The 19,848-nt window shown below is 36.0% G+C and overlaps 1 protein-coding gene across 11 annotated transcripts in view; it reads left to right on the top strand.

Moving 5' to 3' along the window:
- The window catches only part of ZMYND8 (zinc finger MYND-type containing 8), a 56,498-nt gene that overhangs the window by 14,410 nt on the left and 22,240 nt on the right, over positions 1–19,848 (top strand). For 10 of the 11 annotated variants that reach the window (XR_010073017.1, XR_010073018.1, XR_010073016.1 and 7 more), the window contains 8 exons: positions 7,970–8,118; positions 12,675–12,893; positions 13,741–13,854; positions 15,570–15,662; positions 16,845–16,932; positions 17,576–17,631; positions 18,737–18,814; positions 19,689–19,804. Coding sequence is in view for 8 of the 11 variants with exons in the window: in XM_063349763.1 (XP_063205833.1) it covers positions 7,970–8,118; positions 12,675–12,893; positions 13,741–13,854; positions 15,570–15,662; positions 16,845–16,932; positions 17,576–17,631; positions 18,737–18,814; positions 19,689–19,804 (913 nt within the window). In the remaining 3 variants the exon portion in view is untranslated. The remainder of the gene's footprint in view (positions 1–7,969; positions 8,119–12,674; positions 12,894–13,740; positions 13,855–15,569; positions 15,663–16,844; positions 16,933–17,575; positions 17,632–18,736; positions 18,815–19,688; positions 19,805–19,848) is intronic. The other variant, XM_063349769.1, reaches the window with a different exon arrangement.

A 19,848-nucleotide genomic window follows, 5' to 3' on the forward strand; every position in this document is an offset into this window, starting at 1 on the left:
TACGAACAGTAGTTAGGTGTGGTGGCAGATGGACTTACATTTAGGTTTCATATGTTTCTGCTAGTACAGTAACCATTGCCTGTCTAATGACTAGTCAAAAGGAGCTCTTTAACTTTTCTTCCCATCATCAGTCATACATCCCTTATATTTCCTTTGCATCTCTGATGGCTCTTAGCCAGTCCTCTTCTGAATCAGTTAAGGACTTGGGTATAGAAGTAGTTTTCTACCTGCTTATCTCCCTGAACCAGATTACTAAGGAGTTGGTCAGATGTCATTGCTAGGAGCAGACCTGCCCCCATCAGTGACAGCTAATCGTTAGATGGTCTTACCTTGTCATAAAATCATACACTGAGACAGGACTCCTTAGTGGCGAGAATTCTGACTTTCATAGCTTTTGCATTGCTGCAGGTTTGTGTTGAAGGCTTTGGTCTCGGGGGCTTCTCTCAGTGATAAAAGGTTCAGATATTATAAACATAAATGCAAAATAGCTAGTAAAATGGAATTTCCAGTATACGTTTTATATTTTGTAACAGTTTCATAATAGTATATTGTCTAGCAACTTTCAGTGCAGTGTTACCAAGTATTTAATCACATAGAGTTTCTTACTCCAATGTGAAAGGTAATTTGAGAATCCTCCAGTGAACAGTAGTATAGCCTGAGGCTTTATCTCTAGTGTAGAGCCCTTGTTACTTAGTAATCAACAGGGGGTCTTCAGGAGTGCCTTGGGGCAACAAGTCCCCCTACAGCCAGGCTCTAGTTTATAAACAGCTTACACCTCTTATATTGCAAGTTGTTGGGAAGTGTTTCTCTTTTTTTTATCTTCCAAAGTCCTACAATGAAGAAACAAGTAACGGTGTCTTTTTGTGCTTGTGTAAAATTGTAATGCAGTAGGGGGTTCATCAGGATTTACACAACCATGGCTAACCTCTGTTATTTATTACATTAGCAACTGGTTTGGGTTAATTGCATCAGTTGAAATTTCTGGAATGTAAACAGGGCTTTAGTGGTCGATTGCAACTGCATCATATTTCAAAATTCTGGCATAAGATTAAAATGCCTCAGAGTTGGGTATAAGTTCTAACAGATTTATCCATGATTTTGTCAGGTGTTTTGAAGATAATTAAGCTTGCTGTTGTATTATAGGTAATGGAATTGAAAAATCATAAAAATCTTAGCAACCATTCAGGATAGTAAATATAACTGGGAGATTTTACAGTTCTGGAATCCATATAAATTATTACTTGAAGCCCGTTCTATCAAAATGGACTGTAATGATGCTGACAATGGAGTTAGTGTTGCTCCTTTTTCTCTCAGAATTCTTCATTGATTTCCCTCAACACCGTTTAAAGAACATGCATTCAGAGCTTTTGATGAAGAGAGAAATGACCTTCTAGGTGGATGTCAGTTTCTGTTTTTGTTCTTGTTCCTTTTAAAGGCATATTTATGCATTTCTGTGGGGTAATGACAGCTGAAGCAGTCTTCAGTCAGCTTTGTATTTTTGAACCTTCTGTCACTGCTGCCTTCTTTTTTACGCTAGCCTAGCTGTTTCTTACAGCCATCAAATTAATTCTTCGTGAAATTTTTGTTCTTTTGTTCTGTTACATTTAATCTAATTTAATTCCTTGATCTGGTTCACCAAATGTTGGCAGAACTATTTGTGTCATAATAAAAGGGATGGCATGGGACTGGGAATTAATGTTAACAGAAGTAGCCTTGGGCTGACTCTGTGTAAGTAACGCTTCTATTGAGTGTCTAACTTACATAGAACAATTGACTAGGTTTCTAATTGGAAACGTTATTCAGAATTTTGCACATTTGATCCACTTGCATTGAGATAGCAAAAATGTACTTACATCACAGAAAACTATTGTTGGTGTAACTAAGTCTCAGTTTACTGGTATCTAATACTGTTCTTGGAAGACTAAACAGTGCTTTCACTGAAAAAAATACATTGCTGTTTCTGGCTCCTGGATAACCAAAATGATTGCTAATTTTACCATCTTTATCACAACTCATGTTGAAAAGCTCTTGATTTATTTTTAATTTTTTTTTTACTGTTTAAACAAACATGTTTCTGAGTTCCTCTCCGCGCCCCCCCCACTTTCTGAAAATTTCCACAACAGAAAAGTTTTTTCTACAAGTAGTAGATGTTACCACTTTATAACAACTCATTTTTCATTAAAATACAACAAAACTAGGTACAGAATTGGAATAACTAATACTCTTCATGTAAGTACAGTAAACTTGATGAAGTTAAGATAAAGATATGTTTTCTGGTTGTCTGTGCATTATTTTGAAATGCAAAACTTTTTTCCCTTCCACACCAGATCAGAAAAAGGGTAATTCTTTGCTGACAGTAAAAAGCCTTTATCCTGCAATTTCCATACTTTTTGGGAAGGTTTTTGTTTTGTTTGCCTAACCTTTTTGTGAGGTTGAATTTGAAAAGCATGGCGTAGAGTAAGCCTGATTTATTCAGGCCTTTCTTAAATGACTTGCTATCCATTGCACTGAGGATGCAACACTAAGGCAATAAATGCTGATCTAAGTCAGACCTGCCGTGCTGACGTGCTTCTTCATGGCAACGACATTTCTAACCATTTCCTTTATACTGGCACTGGCAACTCTGGGACTTGTTGGTGTGCTGATTCAGCTGAAATTAATTTTTAGGTTTTTGTTGGTTTTGGCTGTATCACTTACCTAAACCATATTGCATCCTGGGTGAACAAATAACTGTGCCAGAGAAAGGAAAAGGGAAGAAAGTGTATCTGTGGAAGGGAACTGTGGAACCTTAACTTACATCTCTGTAACTTGCTGTGGATTTCAGCTCTCATTAAGGCCTTATTGGCAGAGAAACTAATGCAAGTGTAACAAATGCTTACAAACACATATATGGACACCATTTCATTCTGGTTCTAGTTTGGAATTACTTTGATTGCATTTAGCTTAAGCAAGGTTTAAAATTAAAAACAAGAAAAAGGTATATGGAAAGGAGGGCTTGAGGGCGTGTATCTATTTATGTTTATGCTGTGTTTTTCCAGTAAGGCATGTTGATGTTACTTTTTTTTTTTTTTGGAAGAATTACATTTGAGTATCATGGGAAAAGCAAGGAAAGCAACATTTTGCTTTGACACATTTTCTGAGTTGGCACATGCTTCCATTGAGAAAAGTGAGACTTCTCAATTAGTTGTCAGAGATCGTTGATATTGAATGCTGGCAGTACAGCACTTGGCAATGTATAGAACATAGAAGATATGTTTTTGGTCCATGCTCCATGTGCTGCAGCAAGATAAGATCCCTGATATAGAGTAATTAACATACTTCTGTTTGTTTGTTACAGTTTTTTCTAAGCTAAACTGTATTAAGTTAGTATCATAGTTTATCTGCTTAAAAATTGCATTACTATCACATAAAATTGGATTTCTATAATAGTCATAAAGTGTGAAATTAAGTTGCTTTAGGGTTTAAGTATGCTTTAGTCTGTCTCCTGGGAGCTAGTTACTAATCCTTTAGTTACATGGTGGCATACTGAAACAAAGATTTTAAACTTTAGGTGAAGCTCAGGTTGGCTTGTTGCTCCCCAATGGATAGTTTTTGAGAGCACTCATAGGTGCTTGTGTCAACCGTGGCAACATTACAATTAACAATAAGCTGGTGATGTAAAACCAGGTAACTTTTAATGAGAATTAAAAAAGTTTTTTCAGGCGTCCATTTTTTCACTAGTGCTGGAAACACGATTTTGAAATAATGCTAAGAAAGCAAAGTCACACACTCAAAAATCAAGAAATAAGTGGAGTAAGGTTGCTTGGCATATTAGTTTGTTAGTACAACTGGTTTATCAATTAAATCTTCATTTATTATTTTATTGTAATGTCTTTCATTTAGTACACAGAACATCTCATTTCTTATTAACGTTCTGAGTGCTGAGTAACTGCAAGTGATCTCAGCCTTTTCAGTTAGAAAAGGTGGATGCACAAATGGATGCCTATCTGGAAAGTTTGGTTCAGATTGACTCGCTCAGTATATGACAGGAGTTTTGTGGAAAAAGCAGGGAGATTGCAGGGGTATGTGCTAACTGGTGACAAAGTGGCATGGTGAGATACTCTCAAAGTGAGACCATTCTTGCTCATTAAACACCTTTTTAAAAACATTTGCTTGACAAAGAAGAAATCACACAAATTCTCGCTGTTCCTTTTTGGAGCAGAAACTTGAATCACCTTGTAAGTAACTGGTTCCTAGTCACAAAGTTATTGCGTAGTTTAAATTTAGTCTTTTTAGTTCTTTCCTCTTGGATTTGTTTGACTTTGTTCAAGTAATAAATATTAAATTAAACTACATTGGGAAAGTGAATTAACTTTCCTCCTAATGGGTTATTTTAATGGGGATTAATTTCTTGATCTGGTTCACAGCACAGCTACACAAACTCTGCCAGCACAGCTGGAAGAGCCAAGGAGGAAGAAGCAGCAGTGTGTGCTAACTGAGGCACTGCTGTTGAAAGAAATTCACACAAAATGCAACTTGAGCATTTTTTATCTTAATTAGAATTGGAAATGGTAACCCAAACAGTTTAAGTAGGTGCTACCATTCTTATTTTACTTGAACTGAATTAAAAGATTTTTCGTATTATTAGGTCCCTCACAGATTGGTAAATTCATAACATATAGTGGTAGTTATTAGCATATTCCACTAGCACAATTAAATCTGAAAGAAAATGCCTGTCCATTGCTTAATTTTTCCAGTTATGTCTTACATTTCCTGAAGAAAATCTCCATGCATTTCAATAACTTGCCAGTTGAGAGAAAAAAAAAAAAAAAGAGAGATATATTTTGGGTCAGTTTTTGTGTGTTGTCTATGAGTCACCACTAGTTTATTTGAAAATCCCTAGCATGCCCAGGCTTGAACCACAGAAGAAAATTACAGTAGTTTTAAGTAGTTTTTGAAATCACTTAACCAAGCATATATGTCTGTGTGATTGATCATTTGGTGTAATTGATTGGTTTAGTCAGTATTGAGTTGGTACCTTTTCTGTTGAAGTGTGGTTTGGATTTGTCTGTGATGAATTGTAATTCAGTTCTGGTTTAGCCAATAAGAGTTTAACCCTTTTCCTGACCCTGAATCAGCTAGTTTAGGAAGAAATAACATTTAAAAGTGAGCAGCATCACATTATGGGGGCAGGCCAATGATGAGAAACTTTATACCTGATTTTCTTCTTTCACATTTGGAGCTGAGGCACTATGTGCAGTGTCACAGGCAGCTTCTTTGTAATCTCCACAATTTGAGGCTGAAGAGCTGAAAGGAAACTGGTGTGCTCCACTGGTGGCAGTTTTGTGCCTGGGAGTAAGAAATGGCAGCCAAAGGGCAGAAAACTATACTCTCCTGTTGCTCTCCTGGTTTAAGCTGTGCCTGCATTTGTAGAGTCTGGAAATAAAAGCCTAAGTCTCTTCAGTGAGTTATGGTGAGGGCTTTATTTGCTGGAGAGAAACTCAGGCTCGGAGATCCTTGCAAGTACTTTGAGGATGTTGTTTGCTGTAGAGGGAGACAATTCTGCAGATCTCTCTGCATTGGGAAAACAAGGATTAAGGCATGGTCAGCACTTCATAGTAGGAGTAATTTTCTTATGAATGCCTTTAGGAATGTATGGAAAGTCTCTGTTGAAAATTACAAATCCTAATAAAGAACACTGACTTATATTGTACATGCTGTTCTGAGCCACGTGGTAATGGAAAGATGAGAAAAGATATGGTATGATGCTGGTTTTGCTGATCACTCTGAATGCAAACAGTTCCCATGCTGAATAAGCTCTGTTCTGCTTTAGTGAAAAAAAAATAGAATTCAGAGCTTGTTTTGGTTTTAGGTTTGATCGCTTTGGTTAAGTTGTGGGTTTTGTTTTAGCTGACACTGATGCTGCAATGTTTCATCCAGGATAGCTGTATTGGCTCAGCTCTCTTGGGATCTATGAAGCATATGCCAGCCAAAGGAGTTCTTCTGCCACCTTCTGTGCGTAATTAGCTAAACTGAAAAAAACCCACCCTAGTCATCTGTGAGCATAGTTGTACCTGTATTAGGATTTTTATTATCATAATTACTTAATGAGGGGAGGAGGCAGACATTATATATTTCACACGTTTAGGTGACATACCTTACCTGGCAATTCTTTGTATTGTCAAATTAATCTAAATTTTGGCCTAAATGGAGTGGGAGGCAGATTCACTTAAATTGAAACAAATAACAAGAATGGTCTCAGCCACATTGTATTTTTTTAGTTCAGCCTTGGCATGTCAGAATATAACTGGTCCTAAATGCTGCCTACAACTGTAAAAGGGGTGGGGTGGAAAGGAAAAAAACCACCACATTTCTTAGTATCAAAGAAATTAAAAACATTTAAAGGTTTTTGTTTGTTTATTTAAACCAGTTTACCTACGTTTTACCAAAATTTTATAACTTATTTCAATAGAAAAATTGCTCTGAGAGCCAACACTACATTTCTGCTAGGCAGCACTGCTGAAGTAGCTGTGCCTATGTAAATCTAGTGGCAGACACTTTTCCTTGGATTGTTGAAATTTCCTGTGTTGTTAGCCTGGTGTAGCTATTGTAGATGAATAAAACTCGGGATGGGCAGATGCTCCTACATTTCTCTTCCCTCCTTCAGTTATATCTTCTTCATCTACCTTTTCATATATTGTTTTATGTTTATTTATAGTTCTCTTTATTCTTAATCATTATCTTGACATGTTACCAAGCTTTTGGTCAATCAGAAATCAACATATAGCACCATGTGTCAGTGGGAATATTGTGTATGAGACCCCTTAAATGTATTAAAATCATTTCCTGAGAGGAATGTTGTAGCTCAACAAAATTGTCTCATTCAATAGATACTTAAAAGTCAGATTGGTAGGCATTTGTGGGAGAAAGGTGTTTATCGGCTCCCTATGTGAAATGGTCTAATGCTGTGGTTTTCAGTATTTTTCTATTTGGGGAACTTTCAGTATTTTTTGGTGGACCGTTTTATAGTTAATTTAGTTCTATTGATAATAGACATGCTCTGATAAGTTGATCCAGTTACTGGTTGTTGTTCTGGTACCTCTGATGTTCATTGGAGACTTCAGGTGAAGTGTTCCAGTGAAGTTTTGGTGACTTGGCAACCCAAGACAGCTCAGTCCATCACCCAGCGAGGCCTGGAAGGCAGGAATACAGATCCAGGAGGGAAAGGATATAGGATCATTGCAACCAGCAGTTTGATTGTCTTTGGCTTCTGTCAAATAGCTGCCAAAAACTGCAATTTGACAGAAAAAACTTTAAAGTGGCATTAATACCAAAACCAGCATTTCTGTAACTTTGCTGTCAAAAGTTACTACTTGACTGGGAGTCTTGTCTTAATTTTATCTTTTTACAGTCCAATTTAGCATGTACTACAAATGACTAAGTATTTGAGGTAGCATGCTTATTTTCAGACTATAGGACAATTTAATTTTTTTTCTATTGACATATTTAAATAAGTTTATTTAAATATGAAAAAAAAATGGTGAGGACTGACTTTCTTCTTACCTTCTGACATGTTTTAACTTCTGTTGCTTATGTTCCTAAATTACATGAGCAAAGCTGTCAGGAACTGTTAATGTTGTTTGTCTGCTTTTAAAGCATATTGACATAAATTAGCATAGCACTCTGCTAAACTACAGAAATAATTGTTATATTTTAAAAGATGCTAAAATTTGACATAAGATGAATGGCTAGAATGCTGTTGGAAAAGAAAAAAATATTTAATGTCAATACAAATTACTATATTGAGAATCCACTTAACAGTGGCATTGCTTCGCAAGGCTGTGCTTCCAGTTTCTTCAGAGACTGGGTGAAAGACAATTGAGAATTTTTATTCTGTTCAGTGAAGGAGTGTGAATGACAAACCATAACCTTGTTCGTATGTTTTTCATCGATATGCAATCTTCAATCATATTGTTTGTACCTGTTATAGATCCTGGCTCTGCCGAACGCACAGCACAAAAAAGGAAATTTCCCAGCCCTCCACATTCCTCTAATGGCCACTCACCACAAGATGCATCAACAAGTCCTATAAAAAAGAAAAAGAAACCTGGTCTATTGAACAGTAATAATAAAGAGCAGGTAAGAGAAGTCATGGTATTGTTATGCTAGAATATGAAACAATGAAGGATGTAAAGCCAGCTGATCAGGAGCTCTCTCCTCTTTAGAAAGCTCCATTTCTGTACTCTGAGAAGAGGATGCAATTTTTGATTGCAGTGCGTGTAGGAGGTGGCATTATAAGTTGGATTTGAATGTTCTTTTATTTTTGTTGTACATGTTTGAGAAAGACCACCTGTGTCCTGTTTTTTGATTTCATAAAGCTAATAAGATATATAACCAATAAGTGCAATTTTGAACAAAAGGATTATGAAGGAATATAATAACAATACAGCAATAATAGCTGTTATTAATTAAAACCATAAAAAGGAAATAAATGTTCAGTGGCGTGATATCCTAGATTAAGATCTCATAATGTCAAGCAAAGTCCCTCATCTGCTTTCAGTCCTACTGACAATTATTAACAGAAGTCCTCCTTCCTTGGTCCTCTGCAGATTCCTTCCCCTTCCTTTAAATTGCTGGGCAGTGTACGCTCCTACCAAACTAGTTAAATCAAAGGGTAACACTGATAGTACTTTTCAGTATTCATGCTTGAAACTTTATTTTCAGTGTCTTCTGAGTACTGAATTTATAGCATTTGTTGTAGTTCTTAGAAGAACTTGACTCCATAAGACTCTGACAATTTCTGATTCATTGTATGATGCAAGAATTATATGAAGTGTATTGAATAGCAAATGCTGCAAAGCACCTGCATCATCTTGGAGGAGACTACATGAAACCAGTCTTTAGCCTTACTGAAAGTATCTCTCATCTAATTTAATAATGACACGCCTGTGTATTTCTCAAAGTGCTTTTGTGTGTCAATGTTTTTTGCCAGGGTTATATAAACACAGGATTAAGTTCTGAGGGTTTAAAGCACTTTTTTCCCGGTGTAACAGCATCCACATTAAATATTATACTGGTACAATTGCACAGGTTAAGAAAGAAAATGAAATTTCTAATCACTGCAGTTGTCCTGGAACAAGGACTGTCAATAAATCAGGCCTTGCCAGAGGGCAGTCTTACAGTGTCAAGCATATTTTATTTAAGGATAATTGGGAGGTCTAGTAATATCATGTGTAGGCATACTTGCACTAGTTTAATGTGGCCAGTTTGGCTGTTACTGAGTTTCAGTGCAGGCTGTATAAATTCCTCTACATCCTGGACTTTTACTGGGGAGATGCTGCCTCACTGAAGTCTGAGCTTCTAACTGTGCAGTGTAGAGATAATTTTCCAAACAGTGGGATTGAATCTTAGGGTATTAGTTTCCACATTTTATTCATGCATTTAAAAATATATGTGAAAACACAATCACAGTTGTTGATCTTGGTACATTCCCCTCGGTAAATCCTTTTCTGTTTTCCAGGTATCTCAGACCTGAAATATTACACGATAGAATAAAGTTGTATATCTAATGAAGAAAAGCAATCAGACTTGCTTATTTTGCTGTATTTATTACAAGTTAGCAAGAAAATATCATCTGTTTAGTTTTGTTTAGCTATTACAAGTTGTTTCTAATTTAGTGTTGTCTTGCATGTCAAATATGAAATGGGCATGCCTGAAGATGATTGTTTCTAGAGTAGGTGTAAAACTCTGCTCTACATGGTAGCAGAAGTTCTTAAAGATTGTTTTGCTGCTGAACAGATGTCAACTAAGCATACAGTTACTTGTTTTGCTCTCAGGTTAAGTTTCAAGTAGAATGTAGCTGATAGCTGTGGTTCTGATTAGCTGATAAATCCATTTTGAGGTATGACAACACCACTGGAAACCTCCAACTTAATATTCTACATTACGAAGTGTTTTGTGATATTTGAGTATTTCAAGATACCATTACTAAAATTATAGTTGCATGAAGCTTTGTATTACATATTGTGGATGCAGTAACAGACCTTCAGAATGGTGCCAACAGGTATTTGAAGTATTGAAATAAGGGCAAAGAATTATGGAATTGTAGAATGTAGCTAAGACAGGTTAAAAATCAGGAACTTCTGACACTCATTAATCAGTTACAATGTAATGGAAGTTGTCAGCTTGTTTACTACTAATTGAAACTAAATATAAATAGGAATCTTTTTCTCCCCAAAACAACACAACAGTACTGTTGTTTTTTCTTCAGTTTTCTATGTCATTCTATGGTCTTAATAACTTTAATAAAGACTTTAAAACAAGCTACCAGTTATTTGAGCTGTGAAACGGTTGAGAAAACAAAGGTTTTCTTTCATAACTGTTAAAATTTAAACTCTTAAAACATTTTTCTCTGATTAGAACAAGTGAAAAGGTCCTTTGATGCAATTGAATCATTCATTTCCAGTACTTCAGTTATGTTATTTGTGTCTTTTTTGAGTCTTGGAACCTTTTTTTTTTTTTTTGTTCTTAAACTTGACTTAGGCAAAACAAGGTGCTGGATGTCTAAAAGATATAAGCATGCTTGAACAGAAAATTAATTCCTCTCATGCTCTAGCAAAAATGGACTTCTCTTCAGTTTGGATGTTATGAGCTGATTTCTATGGGATAGTTTCACAGGTTTTATATTCATCTTAAAGCAGTATCTTTGATTGTTAGGAAGTTACTGTGGATATACTGCTTATACCCACTTCAAAGTCAGAATATGTATTACGTTCTGGTAATTTCCTTTATCTGCAGTTGAGGAAATGCCCCATAGCTGCATCTCCATGTATACGCTATTGAGACTTTTGGTCTGTCAGCTGTGGTGCATACAGCTGCAAACAAAACACATTCCTGCACTGTAAATGGCAACTTTCCATTCTTCATTCTGGGTTTCCATATGCCTTTGTATCTGTTTGAATGATCGTAGTAGTAATACATTTGAAATGTAGTTAAAGCCTTATGCTGTCCCTCTTATTCCACAGGGTCTCATAGAACCTTCCTTCTGAAAGTCTTGTCATGTTATATGATTATTTAATCATATACAGAGTGTACAGAAAATAACACTTTGCTCATTTCCGTGGTGGGAACAAAGTATCTTTTTAGTAGCTGTAGCATCTGTAGAACAGAGAACGAAAAGAACCAGAACCTATAGAAATTCAAGTGAAATTTTAGGTAGCAGAATGCTTTGGGAGGGAATGTTTGTGGGTAACATCCTTTCTTTGCCTAAAATATTATAAAATGCTAGATAATCGCAGATTATATCTTCTCTGGTGTATATTTTGAGATATAATATCTTCAGCTGGGTTGTCACTTCTGTATTATCTAATTAGAGGACCATCTAATTGAAGGTCCTCTATTAATACAAATAATTAGGCCTTGTCCTTTGTAACTTTAGAAATCTAGAAATATCACGGTTCAAGCTGGCATGCTGGTCATTTCTGGTGACATTAATTTATGCCCCGTGTGACTAATTTTGTACAGGATGCTGCAAAGGTGTGGAACATGCATATAGTTGCACTGTTCGATGAGTCATGTGGGCATGTGACAGCGCAAGGGTCTAAAAACTTGCAGTTGTGTAAATGGTATGGGATGCATGCGAAATTACCCAAGAACCAAACAAAATGGTTCTGTAAACTACAAGCAGCCATTTGGATGGTTAGAAGTAATCTCATAAGGAAATGGTTTTGCATCAAACAAAAAAATCACAGTAAATAAACTACCTAAAACTCGATTGTTTCCCTCCATGCCCTCCTCAGCAAACCACCCCTATAATTAACACCAAACAGAAAACTTAAGTTTCCTTGTGATTAATAAATAGAGTGTAGTTTTCCAGTAAATGTTAACAGTTTTTCAAAGCTGATCTAACAAACCTTACGTATCTGGGAACCCATTTTAGCCATCCCAGGCTCTTCGCTTCTTGTGTTTTGGCATGAGCTATGTCATCTTTGAGCTGTCTGGGACTCAAGTGGAAGACTAGTTCACGCAGTTTACAAAGTTAACTGTTAACTGTGCTCTAGTGCAGGCAAACCAGTGGAGACTGAGTCTTAAATTCTTGATATCCATTTAAATGGTGGATTAAATCTCTCCCTGTGTTCCTGCTCCCGTAGCAGAAGTGGCTGTTCAGGATGTGAATTTGCTCTTTTGTCATCCTACTCTACAGTTTGCCTTATTACTCAAAATCAGCACTGCCTTGCGTCATTGTACGAAGTTGTGAACTGCTGCAGCTTAGAACAGATTTGCATGGTGTTCAACTTCTTGTCTCAGGACTAACTTCTTCAGTTGTCCCAGGTTTAGCCACCACTAAATATCTCAGTATTTAGCTTGCACAGCCCCATGGAATCCTGAGTTTGGAGAACCCCATAGCTTCTATAGCAATACTTCTTTCTTGAAGATAAAAGTGTTTACTGACTTTTGTTGTATTCCATGTCTTGCACTTATTTTCAGTCTTGAGTGTAAACTGGCATTTGACACCTGAATAAGAAATAAAACTCTTTGTGATTTAGTGCAATGAGTAAGATACTGTGCTACTGTGCTTGCATAAATGTTAATCAAACTCTGTAAACTGCTGTTTGCTTATATATTATGAATATTATTATTTGAAAAAATGCAAATTTGTTTTGAAACCAAACCTGTTTTTCTTGCCTACATTTCAGTCAGAACTAAGACATGGTCCGTTTTACTATATGAAGCAGCCACTCACCACAGACCCTGTTGATGTTGTACCACAGGATGGACGGAATGATTTCTATTGCTGGGTTTGTCATCGGGAAGGCCAAGTCCTCTGCTGTGAACTCTGTCCTCGGGTTTATCATGCTAAGTGTCTGAAACTGACAGCGGAACCAGAGGGGGATTGGTTTTGCCCAGAATGTGAGGTTAGTTTGATATAAGGAGTGGATTTCTTGTTTGTGAGATGTAAGCAGCTTTTTTTGCATTCTGAAATGTTTATGGTTTTTTCCTATATTTCGTCTTGGTAAAGGTGCCAGAAAAGTTTGTATAGAAGAGGAGGCATTTGTTGGTGCTTCACCACTTTTTCTGTGTGTACCTGGATTGTGTTTGCCTTCTTACCACGAGTCTTAAATTTCCTTTGTGTTTCCATCTCTAGAGAAGGCACCATTTCAAAGAGTGATCTCTTCATCAGGCATTTCTAATTATGAAAACATTCTGCAGGTTTGACTAGTTTAACTTGTGCTTCTTCTAGTGGGCTGATCAGCTCTGCAGCAGTGCAGAAAAAAATTGCACTGTATGGTCTACCTAAACAAGTGGGTATTTTATGACTAGTTTTTTCTGCAGGGCTGAGGAAGAATTTAATCATTCCTCTCCAATGATTCCTGAGAAGAGAATATTTAGCATTGAAGTATCTTTAATGAAAGCAAAGTGGTTTATTGCATGTTCTGCTTTGATCACTTACTGTATTAGAGCCCAGGTGACCTTCTCACTCATTCACATTGCTGTGAACCTGCATTGTATTTGGGAATTCTATGTATTCACACATTCAGTTTGCGTGATTTTGAAGATGATGGATAATTTCTGATCTTTTCCCTTTTTTTAATTTCTTTTTTTTAACATAACCAGAACAAAACCCAAGTAAATGGGTCATCAGAAATGTTTTGTTTGTTGTAAGAGTTATTATTTTCCATTTCAATGCTAGAGTATTTCAGCGTAGAAGAATTTACCTAGAAATGTTTGCTAATGAAATATTTTTTTAATCTTAACTTTTAGAAAATCACAGTCGCAGAATGCATAGAAACACAGAGTAAAGCTATGACAATGCTCACCATTGAACAGCTATCATATTTACTGAAGTTTGCACTACAGAAAATGAAACAGCCAGGGGTAAGGAAAATTCTTTTTTTTGATGCTTGGATCATGTATTTGTCATAATCCTGAGTTTTGCTTCCTTTTGTGGATTATGAACGTAGTTTATTTTATCAGATTCTATGTGACAGCTTCTATGCTGTCTGCCACCTGTCTAGTACAGACAGATCATTTTAGGCTGTATATACTGTTTTGGAGTGCATTTAAAATGTAGTTCCTTGATGTAACTTCTGGACGTAGTTTCAGTAGGTGTAGTGAAAATATAATGCGGCTTTCCAGTGGGATGTGGTGATTTCTCACTCACCGAAAGCGGCCAATGCTGTTTCTGAGATAAAAGGGGAATGAGGAGACATGATCTCTTACCAAAACAGTTCTGTGGGCAGGAACCCCAGGCACAGACACTGTTAAGTTATTGATTATACCTGTTGAAAACCTGGCTTCCATCTGTTAGTAGAAATTGTTCTTACCACAAAAGTTAGTTGTATCATATACTTCTAAAACACTGAAGAAATTTTCCTCAGCGTGGTGAAAACCTATGCCATTAATGCTCATGCAGTATGAGGTGCTGTTCTATGAATTTTTATCATGGAGGTAAAATTGGTTTTCTTCCAACTTGCACCTATCTCCATATGTCTGTCTGGGACTCACTTTTCAAAATCACCATGCCTCAGAGTTTCAGCTATTCCAGTTACTCATTCTTGCTTCTAAATTTTAACAATTCTGGTCAGTTATTCTTCACCATGCAAGCATTACCTAGTTTTCACACGTGTGAAGAAAACAGTTAATGAAAATATGATGTGCTGAATTACCAAGGGTTGTCTTAACTTCTGTTGCCTTCTTGTTTCTGTACAGAAGTTAGAGCAGGGAAAGTGTCTCTGCCTGCACTGTTATAGTAAAATATGTTGGGAAAAAATAGATGTGCAGAATCATAGGCTCTCTGCAACTCTGTATCTTTCTAAGTATTTTAGCAGAACAATAGTGGCAATTTCTGGGAAGGTTACTCTTAAATCCTGGCAGATTTTGGCTCTTGGAATTGTTTTACTCTGGAGTGGTAAATACTATCCTCTTAGAAGGAGCCATTAGAAGCTTTAAGTGCTGCTTTTCAGAAGCAAAGTGTCAGTGTTCGCTTATATTGAATTCAAAAAGAGTTTTGAAAATGTGCTTAAAAAGTTAATGTTTAATGAATGCTATTGAGATATTTTGCCCTTTACGCATTTTACTAATAACCTGTTGTTTTGATTGTATTTGAAGAATTGCAGTCCCTCCACATTAGCACATAAAATGTAGAGTCCTACTGATTTTGAATGTGTTTGCAAGTACCAAGCCACCATTGTTTTGAAAGTTATGATTCTAATGAGAGTCTGAAAAAGACGAGTCTAGTGAATCGGAAATAATTTATTGTCTTTATTCTGCTAAAAGCTGTCCATTGAGCCTCACCCAACATTCCCCACAAAAAAAAAACCTACTGTAAATAATAACAGTACATTTTACAAAACTCCTAACTTTTGCAAATCACTACTTCCAGCTTATGAAAAATCAGATAAATGAGACCTTTTACTTCCTTTTGTTCTGCCATTATTTATTACTTCACAAAATTTTATAAGTACCTTTAAAGAATTTTCTCTGACATCACAGCTGGAAGTAGTATTAGAAAAGGAATGAGTATTGTGTCATTGCTAAAACTGTTAAGTGTTAATAAGCAGTGTGATATATTTATTTTTTTTTCCTAACAGACAGAGCCATTTCAAAAGCCAGTTTCACTGGATCAACACCCAGATTATGCAGAATACATCTTTCATCCAATGGACCTTTGTACATTAGAGAAGGTTTGTATGAGGCCAAGGGAGGAAGGTTCCTTGAGTTTGATTGCTGTCATTAAGATTTCTGGAGTGTTTGATGGAAAGGGGAGAGATGTTGCTTGAAATAATTGACATGCTGCTTTTTTTTTTTTTTTGTTATTATAACTATCACTTCAGTTACAGCATTAAAACAATCATATGTCAATGGAACAAGTCCAGTGTTTTGTCTGAGCCAGTAACAAATGCTCAGGAAAAACAGTATGAAAGAGACAAGCTTACACTGTTGACTTCCTCCTATATAAATTCATCTAATTCCAGGAATGATCCTGTGGGGAGACTTCATTAACCAGAGTTTGCATTTGATCATCATACTTTAAGCTCTTAAGGGATCACTGGTCCATTAATGTGGGACCATTTTAGTGTATATCCAGGGGTCATTCCAGACTCTGTTACTGATCATTCAACAAATACTGTAACCTCCACTGTACCTGAGGTGTGGAAGAACAAAGAAACAGTCAAGAGATGGATAATGGGACTTTCATTCTCAGTTCGATAATAATTTAAAAGTTTCAAATCATGAAGAAGTTCTCAGTTCTCTGCTGCTTAACGAAGACTGAAGCATTGCAGAGCTTTGTTCTGCTAGGGCCTGGTGGAGAGACAGCAAGTTTTCATTCTCCCCGTCCTTACAGGACAGGTTGATGTCTTTGTGGTATAAAGATGTAGCATCCACGTGACTGATTTTATTTAATTGAATTACTTTACCCAGTGGGTAGACTGGAATATCAAATGTACTGTCTTATGTACTATGACCAATACTTTTTTTCTGGGTCTTGTATAAATTTAAAAATAAAAATACTGTGGAGCAATTATATGTCAGTAGAAGAAATCAAGGACTCAGTTTTCTGAAGAGACGTGGAATGGAACACTGTTTCAGGAAATGAATACTTTTTTGGGAAATGTTGAAGATGCTGATCTAAATAATTCATTATTTAAAGTTAATTTAGACAGTTCATACATTTTCAGGGCAGAAGTGAGTCAGAAGACACCCTGAATTTGACAGATTCTTAAGTATTTAGGATCATAATTCTTACAGTAAATACAGTCAATTTTATTGATTGTATGACTGATAGAAAACAATGTTCAAGAAGAAGCTGTGACTTTTTACTTGTTTCTGTTTCCTGATACATTCTTCATTTTTTTTCTTTACAGAATGTTAAAAAGAAAATGTACGGTTGCACTGAAGCATTTTTGGCTGATGCCAAATGGATTTTGCACAACTGCATTATTTACAATGGGGGTGAGCATTAATGTGTACTTATGTCCTAAAATATGAAACTTTGAAATAGTTAAAGTCATAGAGCAATTTGTAGACTTCTAGTTGGCAAACGCTGAAACTATCTTCCTGTTGATGACCATAGTGCCTAAACACAGTTGTTTTTTTTTAACAACTGTCATACATAAAACTGTAGGACCACATACAACCTGTGCTCATTCCACTTTAAAAAAAAATAATTCACATAAGTTAGAATCATAGAATAGCTTGGGTTAGAAGGGACCTTAAAGATCATAGGGTTCCAGCCCCCATGACCTGGTTCAAACCCTCATGTTACTCTAGCAGGTTGCATTGTGCAACGCTTTATAGGAGACCTAATTGAGGAGATGGTACAGCATGTCCCTCACTGAAAGAGTGTATCAGTGGTGAGCAGGCTGCAGTAGGCTTCAAAAGGGGACATGTAGAGATTGCTACCATGTTGTGTTCAGAAGAAAAGTGCCTACCTTCTGCTTTTGCAGGCAGGTAGTTTTAACATATGTGTTTTACATCGCCTCTTTAGATGTTCTCTTTTGTCTTTAATGTTAACTTTTAAATGCAAAAACTGTTGACTTTATCATAATTCTAGCATAACAATTTTATTGGTTAAAGCATTTTATTGTTTCCTCAGGAAATCACAAATTGACACAAACAGCAAAAGTCATCATCAAAATCTGTGAGCATGAGGTATTTGTGCCCTGATTAACTTAATTGTTCTGTATTTTTAAAGTGTTACATTCCATGTATTCATGAGTGAAATAATATGTGTTTTCTAGGGTGTGTATTGCATAACTATAATTGTTGTAGGCTTTCTTATATTTAGATATGCATATCCATGGCCTACAGAATAATTTTTGGTAAGGGTATTGCTAATATGTCTTCCATTAGGATATTCATTATCTATAATTAAGACGCAGGGTGGGAAGAGAAGAAAGTGGACATAGGGATTCTGCATAGAGACACCTATCTTCTAAATGAGTATTTGGAGTTGGAAAAATAGACCCATATCTTCTGATTCATATATGCATTTTTGGTATTCTTTTGCTGTAACAATATGGTATACCTCTGAATAAATGCAAAAATGTCTGCATGCATTCTTAACTGATCGTTTGCACTGATTTGTTTTTCAGTGGCAATCCATAATGTTTAGTATCACAAAAACTTGCTATTCTAAATTTAATGTATTTGAACACTATTTCATTGATACAAATTATCTGATGATCTGACCCTTAGTATTTATGGAATTGCTTTCTCCATCCACAAGTTGACACAGCAATATCAATGATTCACATAAATTCTGAGAATTTATCAATTCTTAACAGAACAAATTACATGTGTAACCGAGCCTGATACTTTAACTAGTTTATATAATATGAGCATAAGGAATAAAATATTTCATTTTTGGTTCTGCATAAATTATGAAATTAAATGCACAGTTGAGGTTATATTTTTGCCACTAGGAGAAATTATGATAAATAATTCTTTATCACTAGAATAAATACAACATGAAAGAAAGGATATATTTTTTTTTGACTGGGGTAAATGACAGTAGCATACAGTTTGATGAAGGATGTAAAAATGTGTCTGGTTTATTAAATGGAATGCATGCGTTACAGGGGTAGAAAAAGATGGGTGTCTATCAAAACAGTGTTGATTTCAGAGCAAGTAAATGTTGATTTATGACCACAAATTCGTGGGGAAATGATGCTGGCAAACTAGGCAGACTAACATAATAATACTGATCACACTTTGGACTGTGTGTAAGCTCTCCAATAACTGTTTTTCTTTTCAGATGAATGAAATTGAAGTATGTCCGGAATGTTATTTAGCTGCTTGCCAAAAACGAGATAATTGGTTTTGTGAGCCTTGTGTAAGTTAAGGATTATGGTAGTCTAGCTGATACATTAAACTAGCCTTTCTGATTTGACTGTTGCTTGTTATCCCTGCATTGTTTTAAATATGGTGGTTACTGAGTCAAGGAAGGCTGCTGTAGTTTACCAAGTAGCTTGTGCTTGCTCATTGTGCTCTTTGTGGAGTCAGGCTATCTCAAGATATTTAGCTGTAAGGCTGCATGCTTTCACAAAAGGATTGGTTCCATCAGAAATAATTGTAAAGAGTGTCAGCAAGCAGATGGCAATTTTTCTGACCTCAAGTATAAGATCTGCTCCTGAGTCATCTGTGCTTGCGTGCAGTACTTGCACTCAGAGTAAAATTTCTGAAATGTGAATGTCTGTTTCTGCAGGTGTGGATCTGAGAATTTAGACTTGATTTGTCTCTCATGAACTATTAATAGGTTGTTTTCTGTTTGTGTTTAATGCTGCACCAAACTTGGGAAGACTTCTTAAGATTCTTAAGTAGAAGTGTATAATCCATCAAGTCCTCTCTCAGACTTAAGTGAAAATTAAAGAATTTGAAAGATTGGTCCTATTCTAACTTTTGTTATGCTACCTATTTGGAGGGGACTAATAAAACAGAAATTAATAAAAAAGCACAATTATGATGCGTTCGAGATACTTAGTTTTATGTGTTTTGTTTTTTTTTAAATTATTTTGTTCTCTCAGGATTTATTATATATAGATCAAGTATATAGTTAAATGGAATCTTGTATTGTCCAGTGCCTTGTGCATATTGGGTCTTCATCGAATCTAAGTAATACATACAATTAAAAAAAATAATGTTGTTTATCAGATGTGAAGGTAATACCACTTGTGTCTTCTTACTGTGTATTTTGCCTCTTCCTCTAGAGCAATCCCCACCCTTTGGTCTGGGCTAAACTCAAGGGCTTTCCATTCTGGCCTGCTAAAGCACTGAGGGATAAAGATGGGCAAGTTGATGCCCGTTTCTTTGGCCAACATGACAGGTGGGAATTTAACCAAAGAATGTCTTTGGCTGTACTTAGGGAAT

Source organism: Chroicocephalus ridibundus, chromosome 12 (assembly GCF_963924245.1).
Source record: "Chroicocephalus ridibundus chromosome 12, bChrRid1.1, whole genome shotgun sequence".
Classification (NCBI taxonomy): domain Eukaryota; kingdom Metazoa; phylum Chordata; class Aves; order Charadriiformes; family Laridae; genus Chroicocephalus; species Chroicocephalus ridibundus.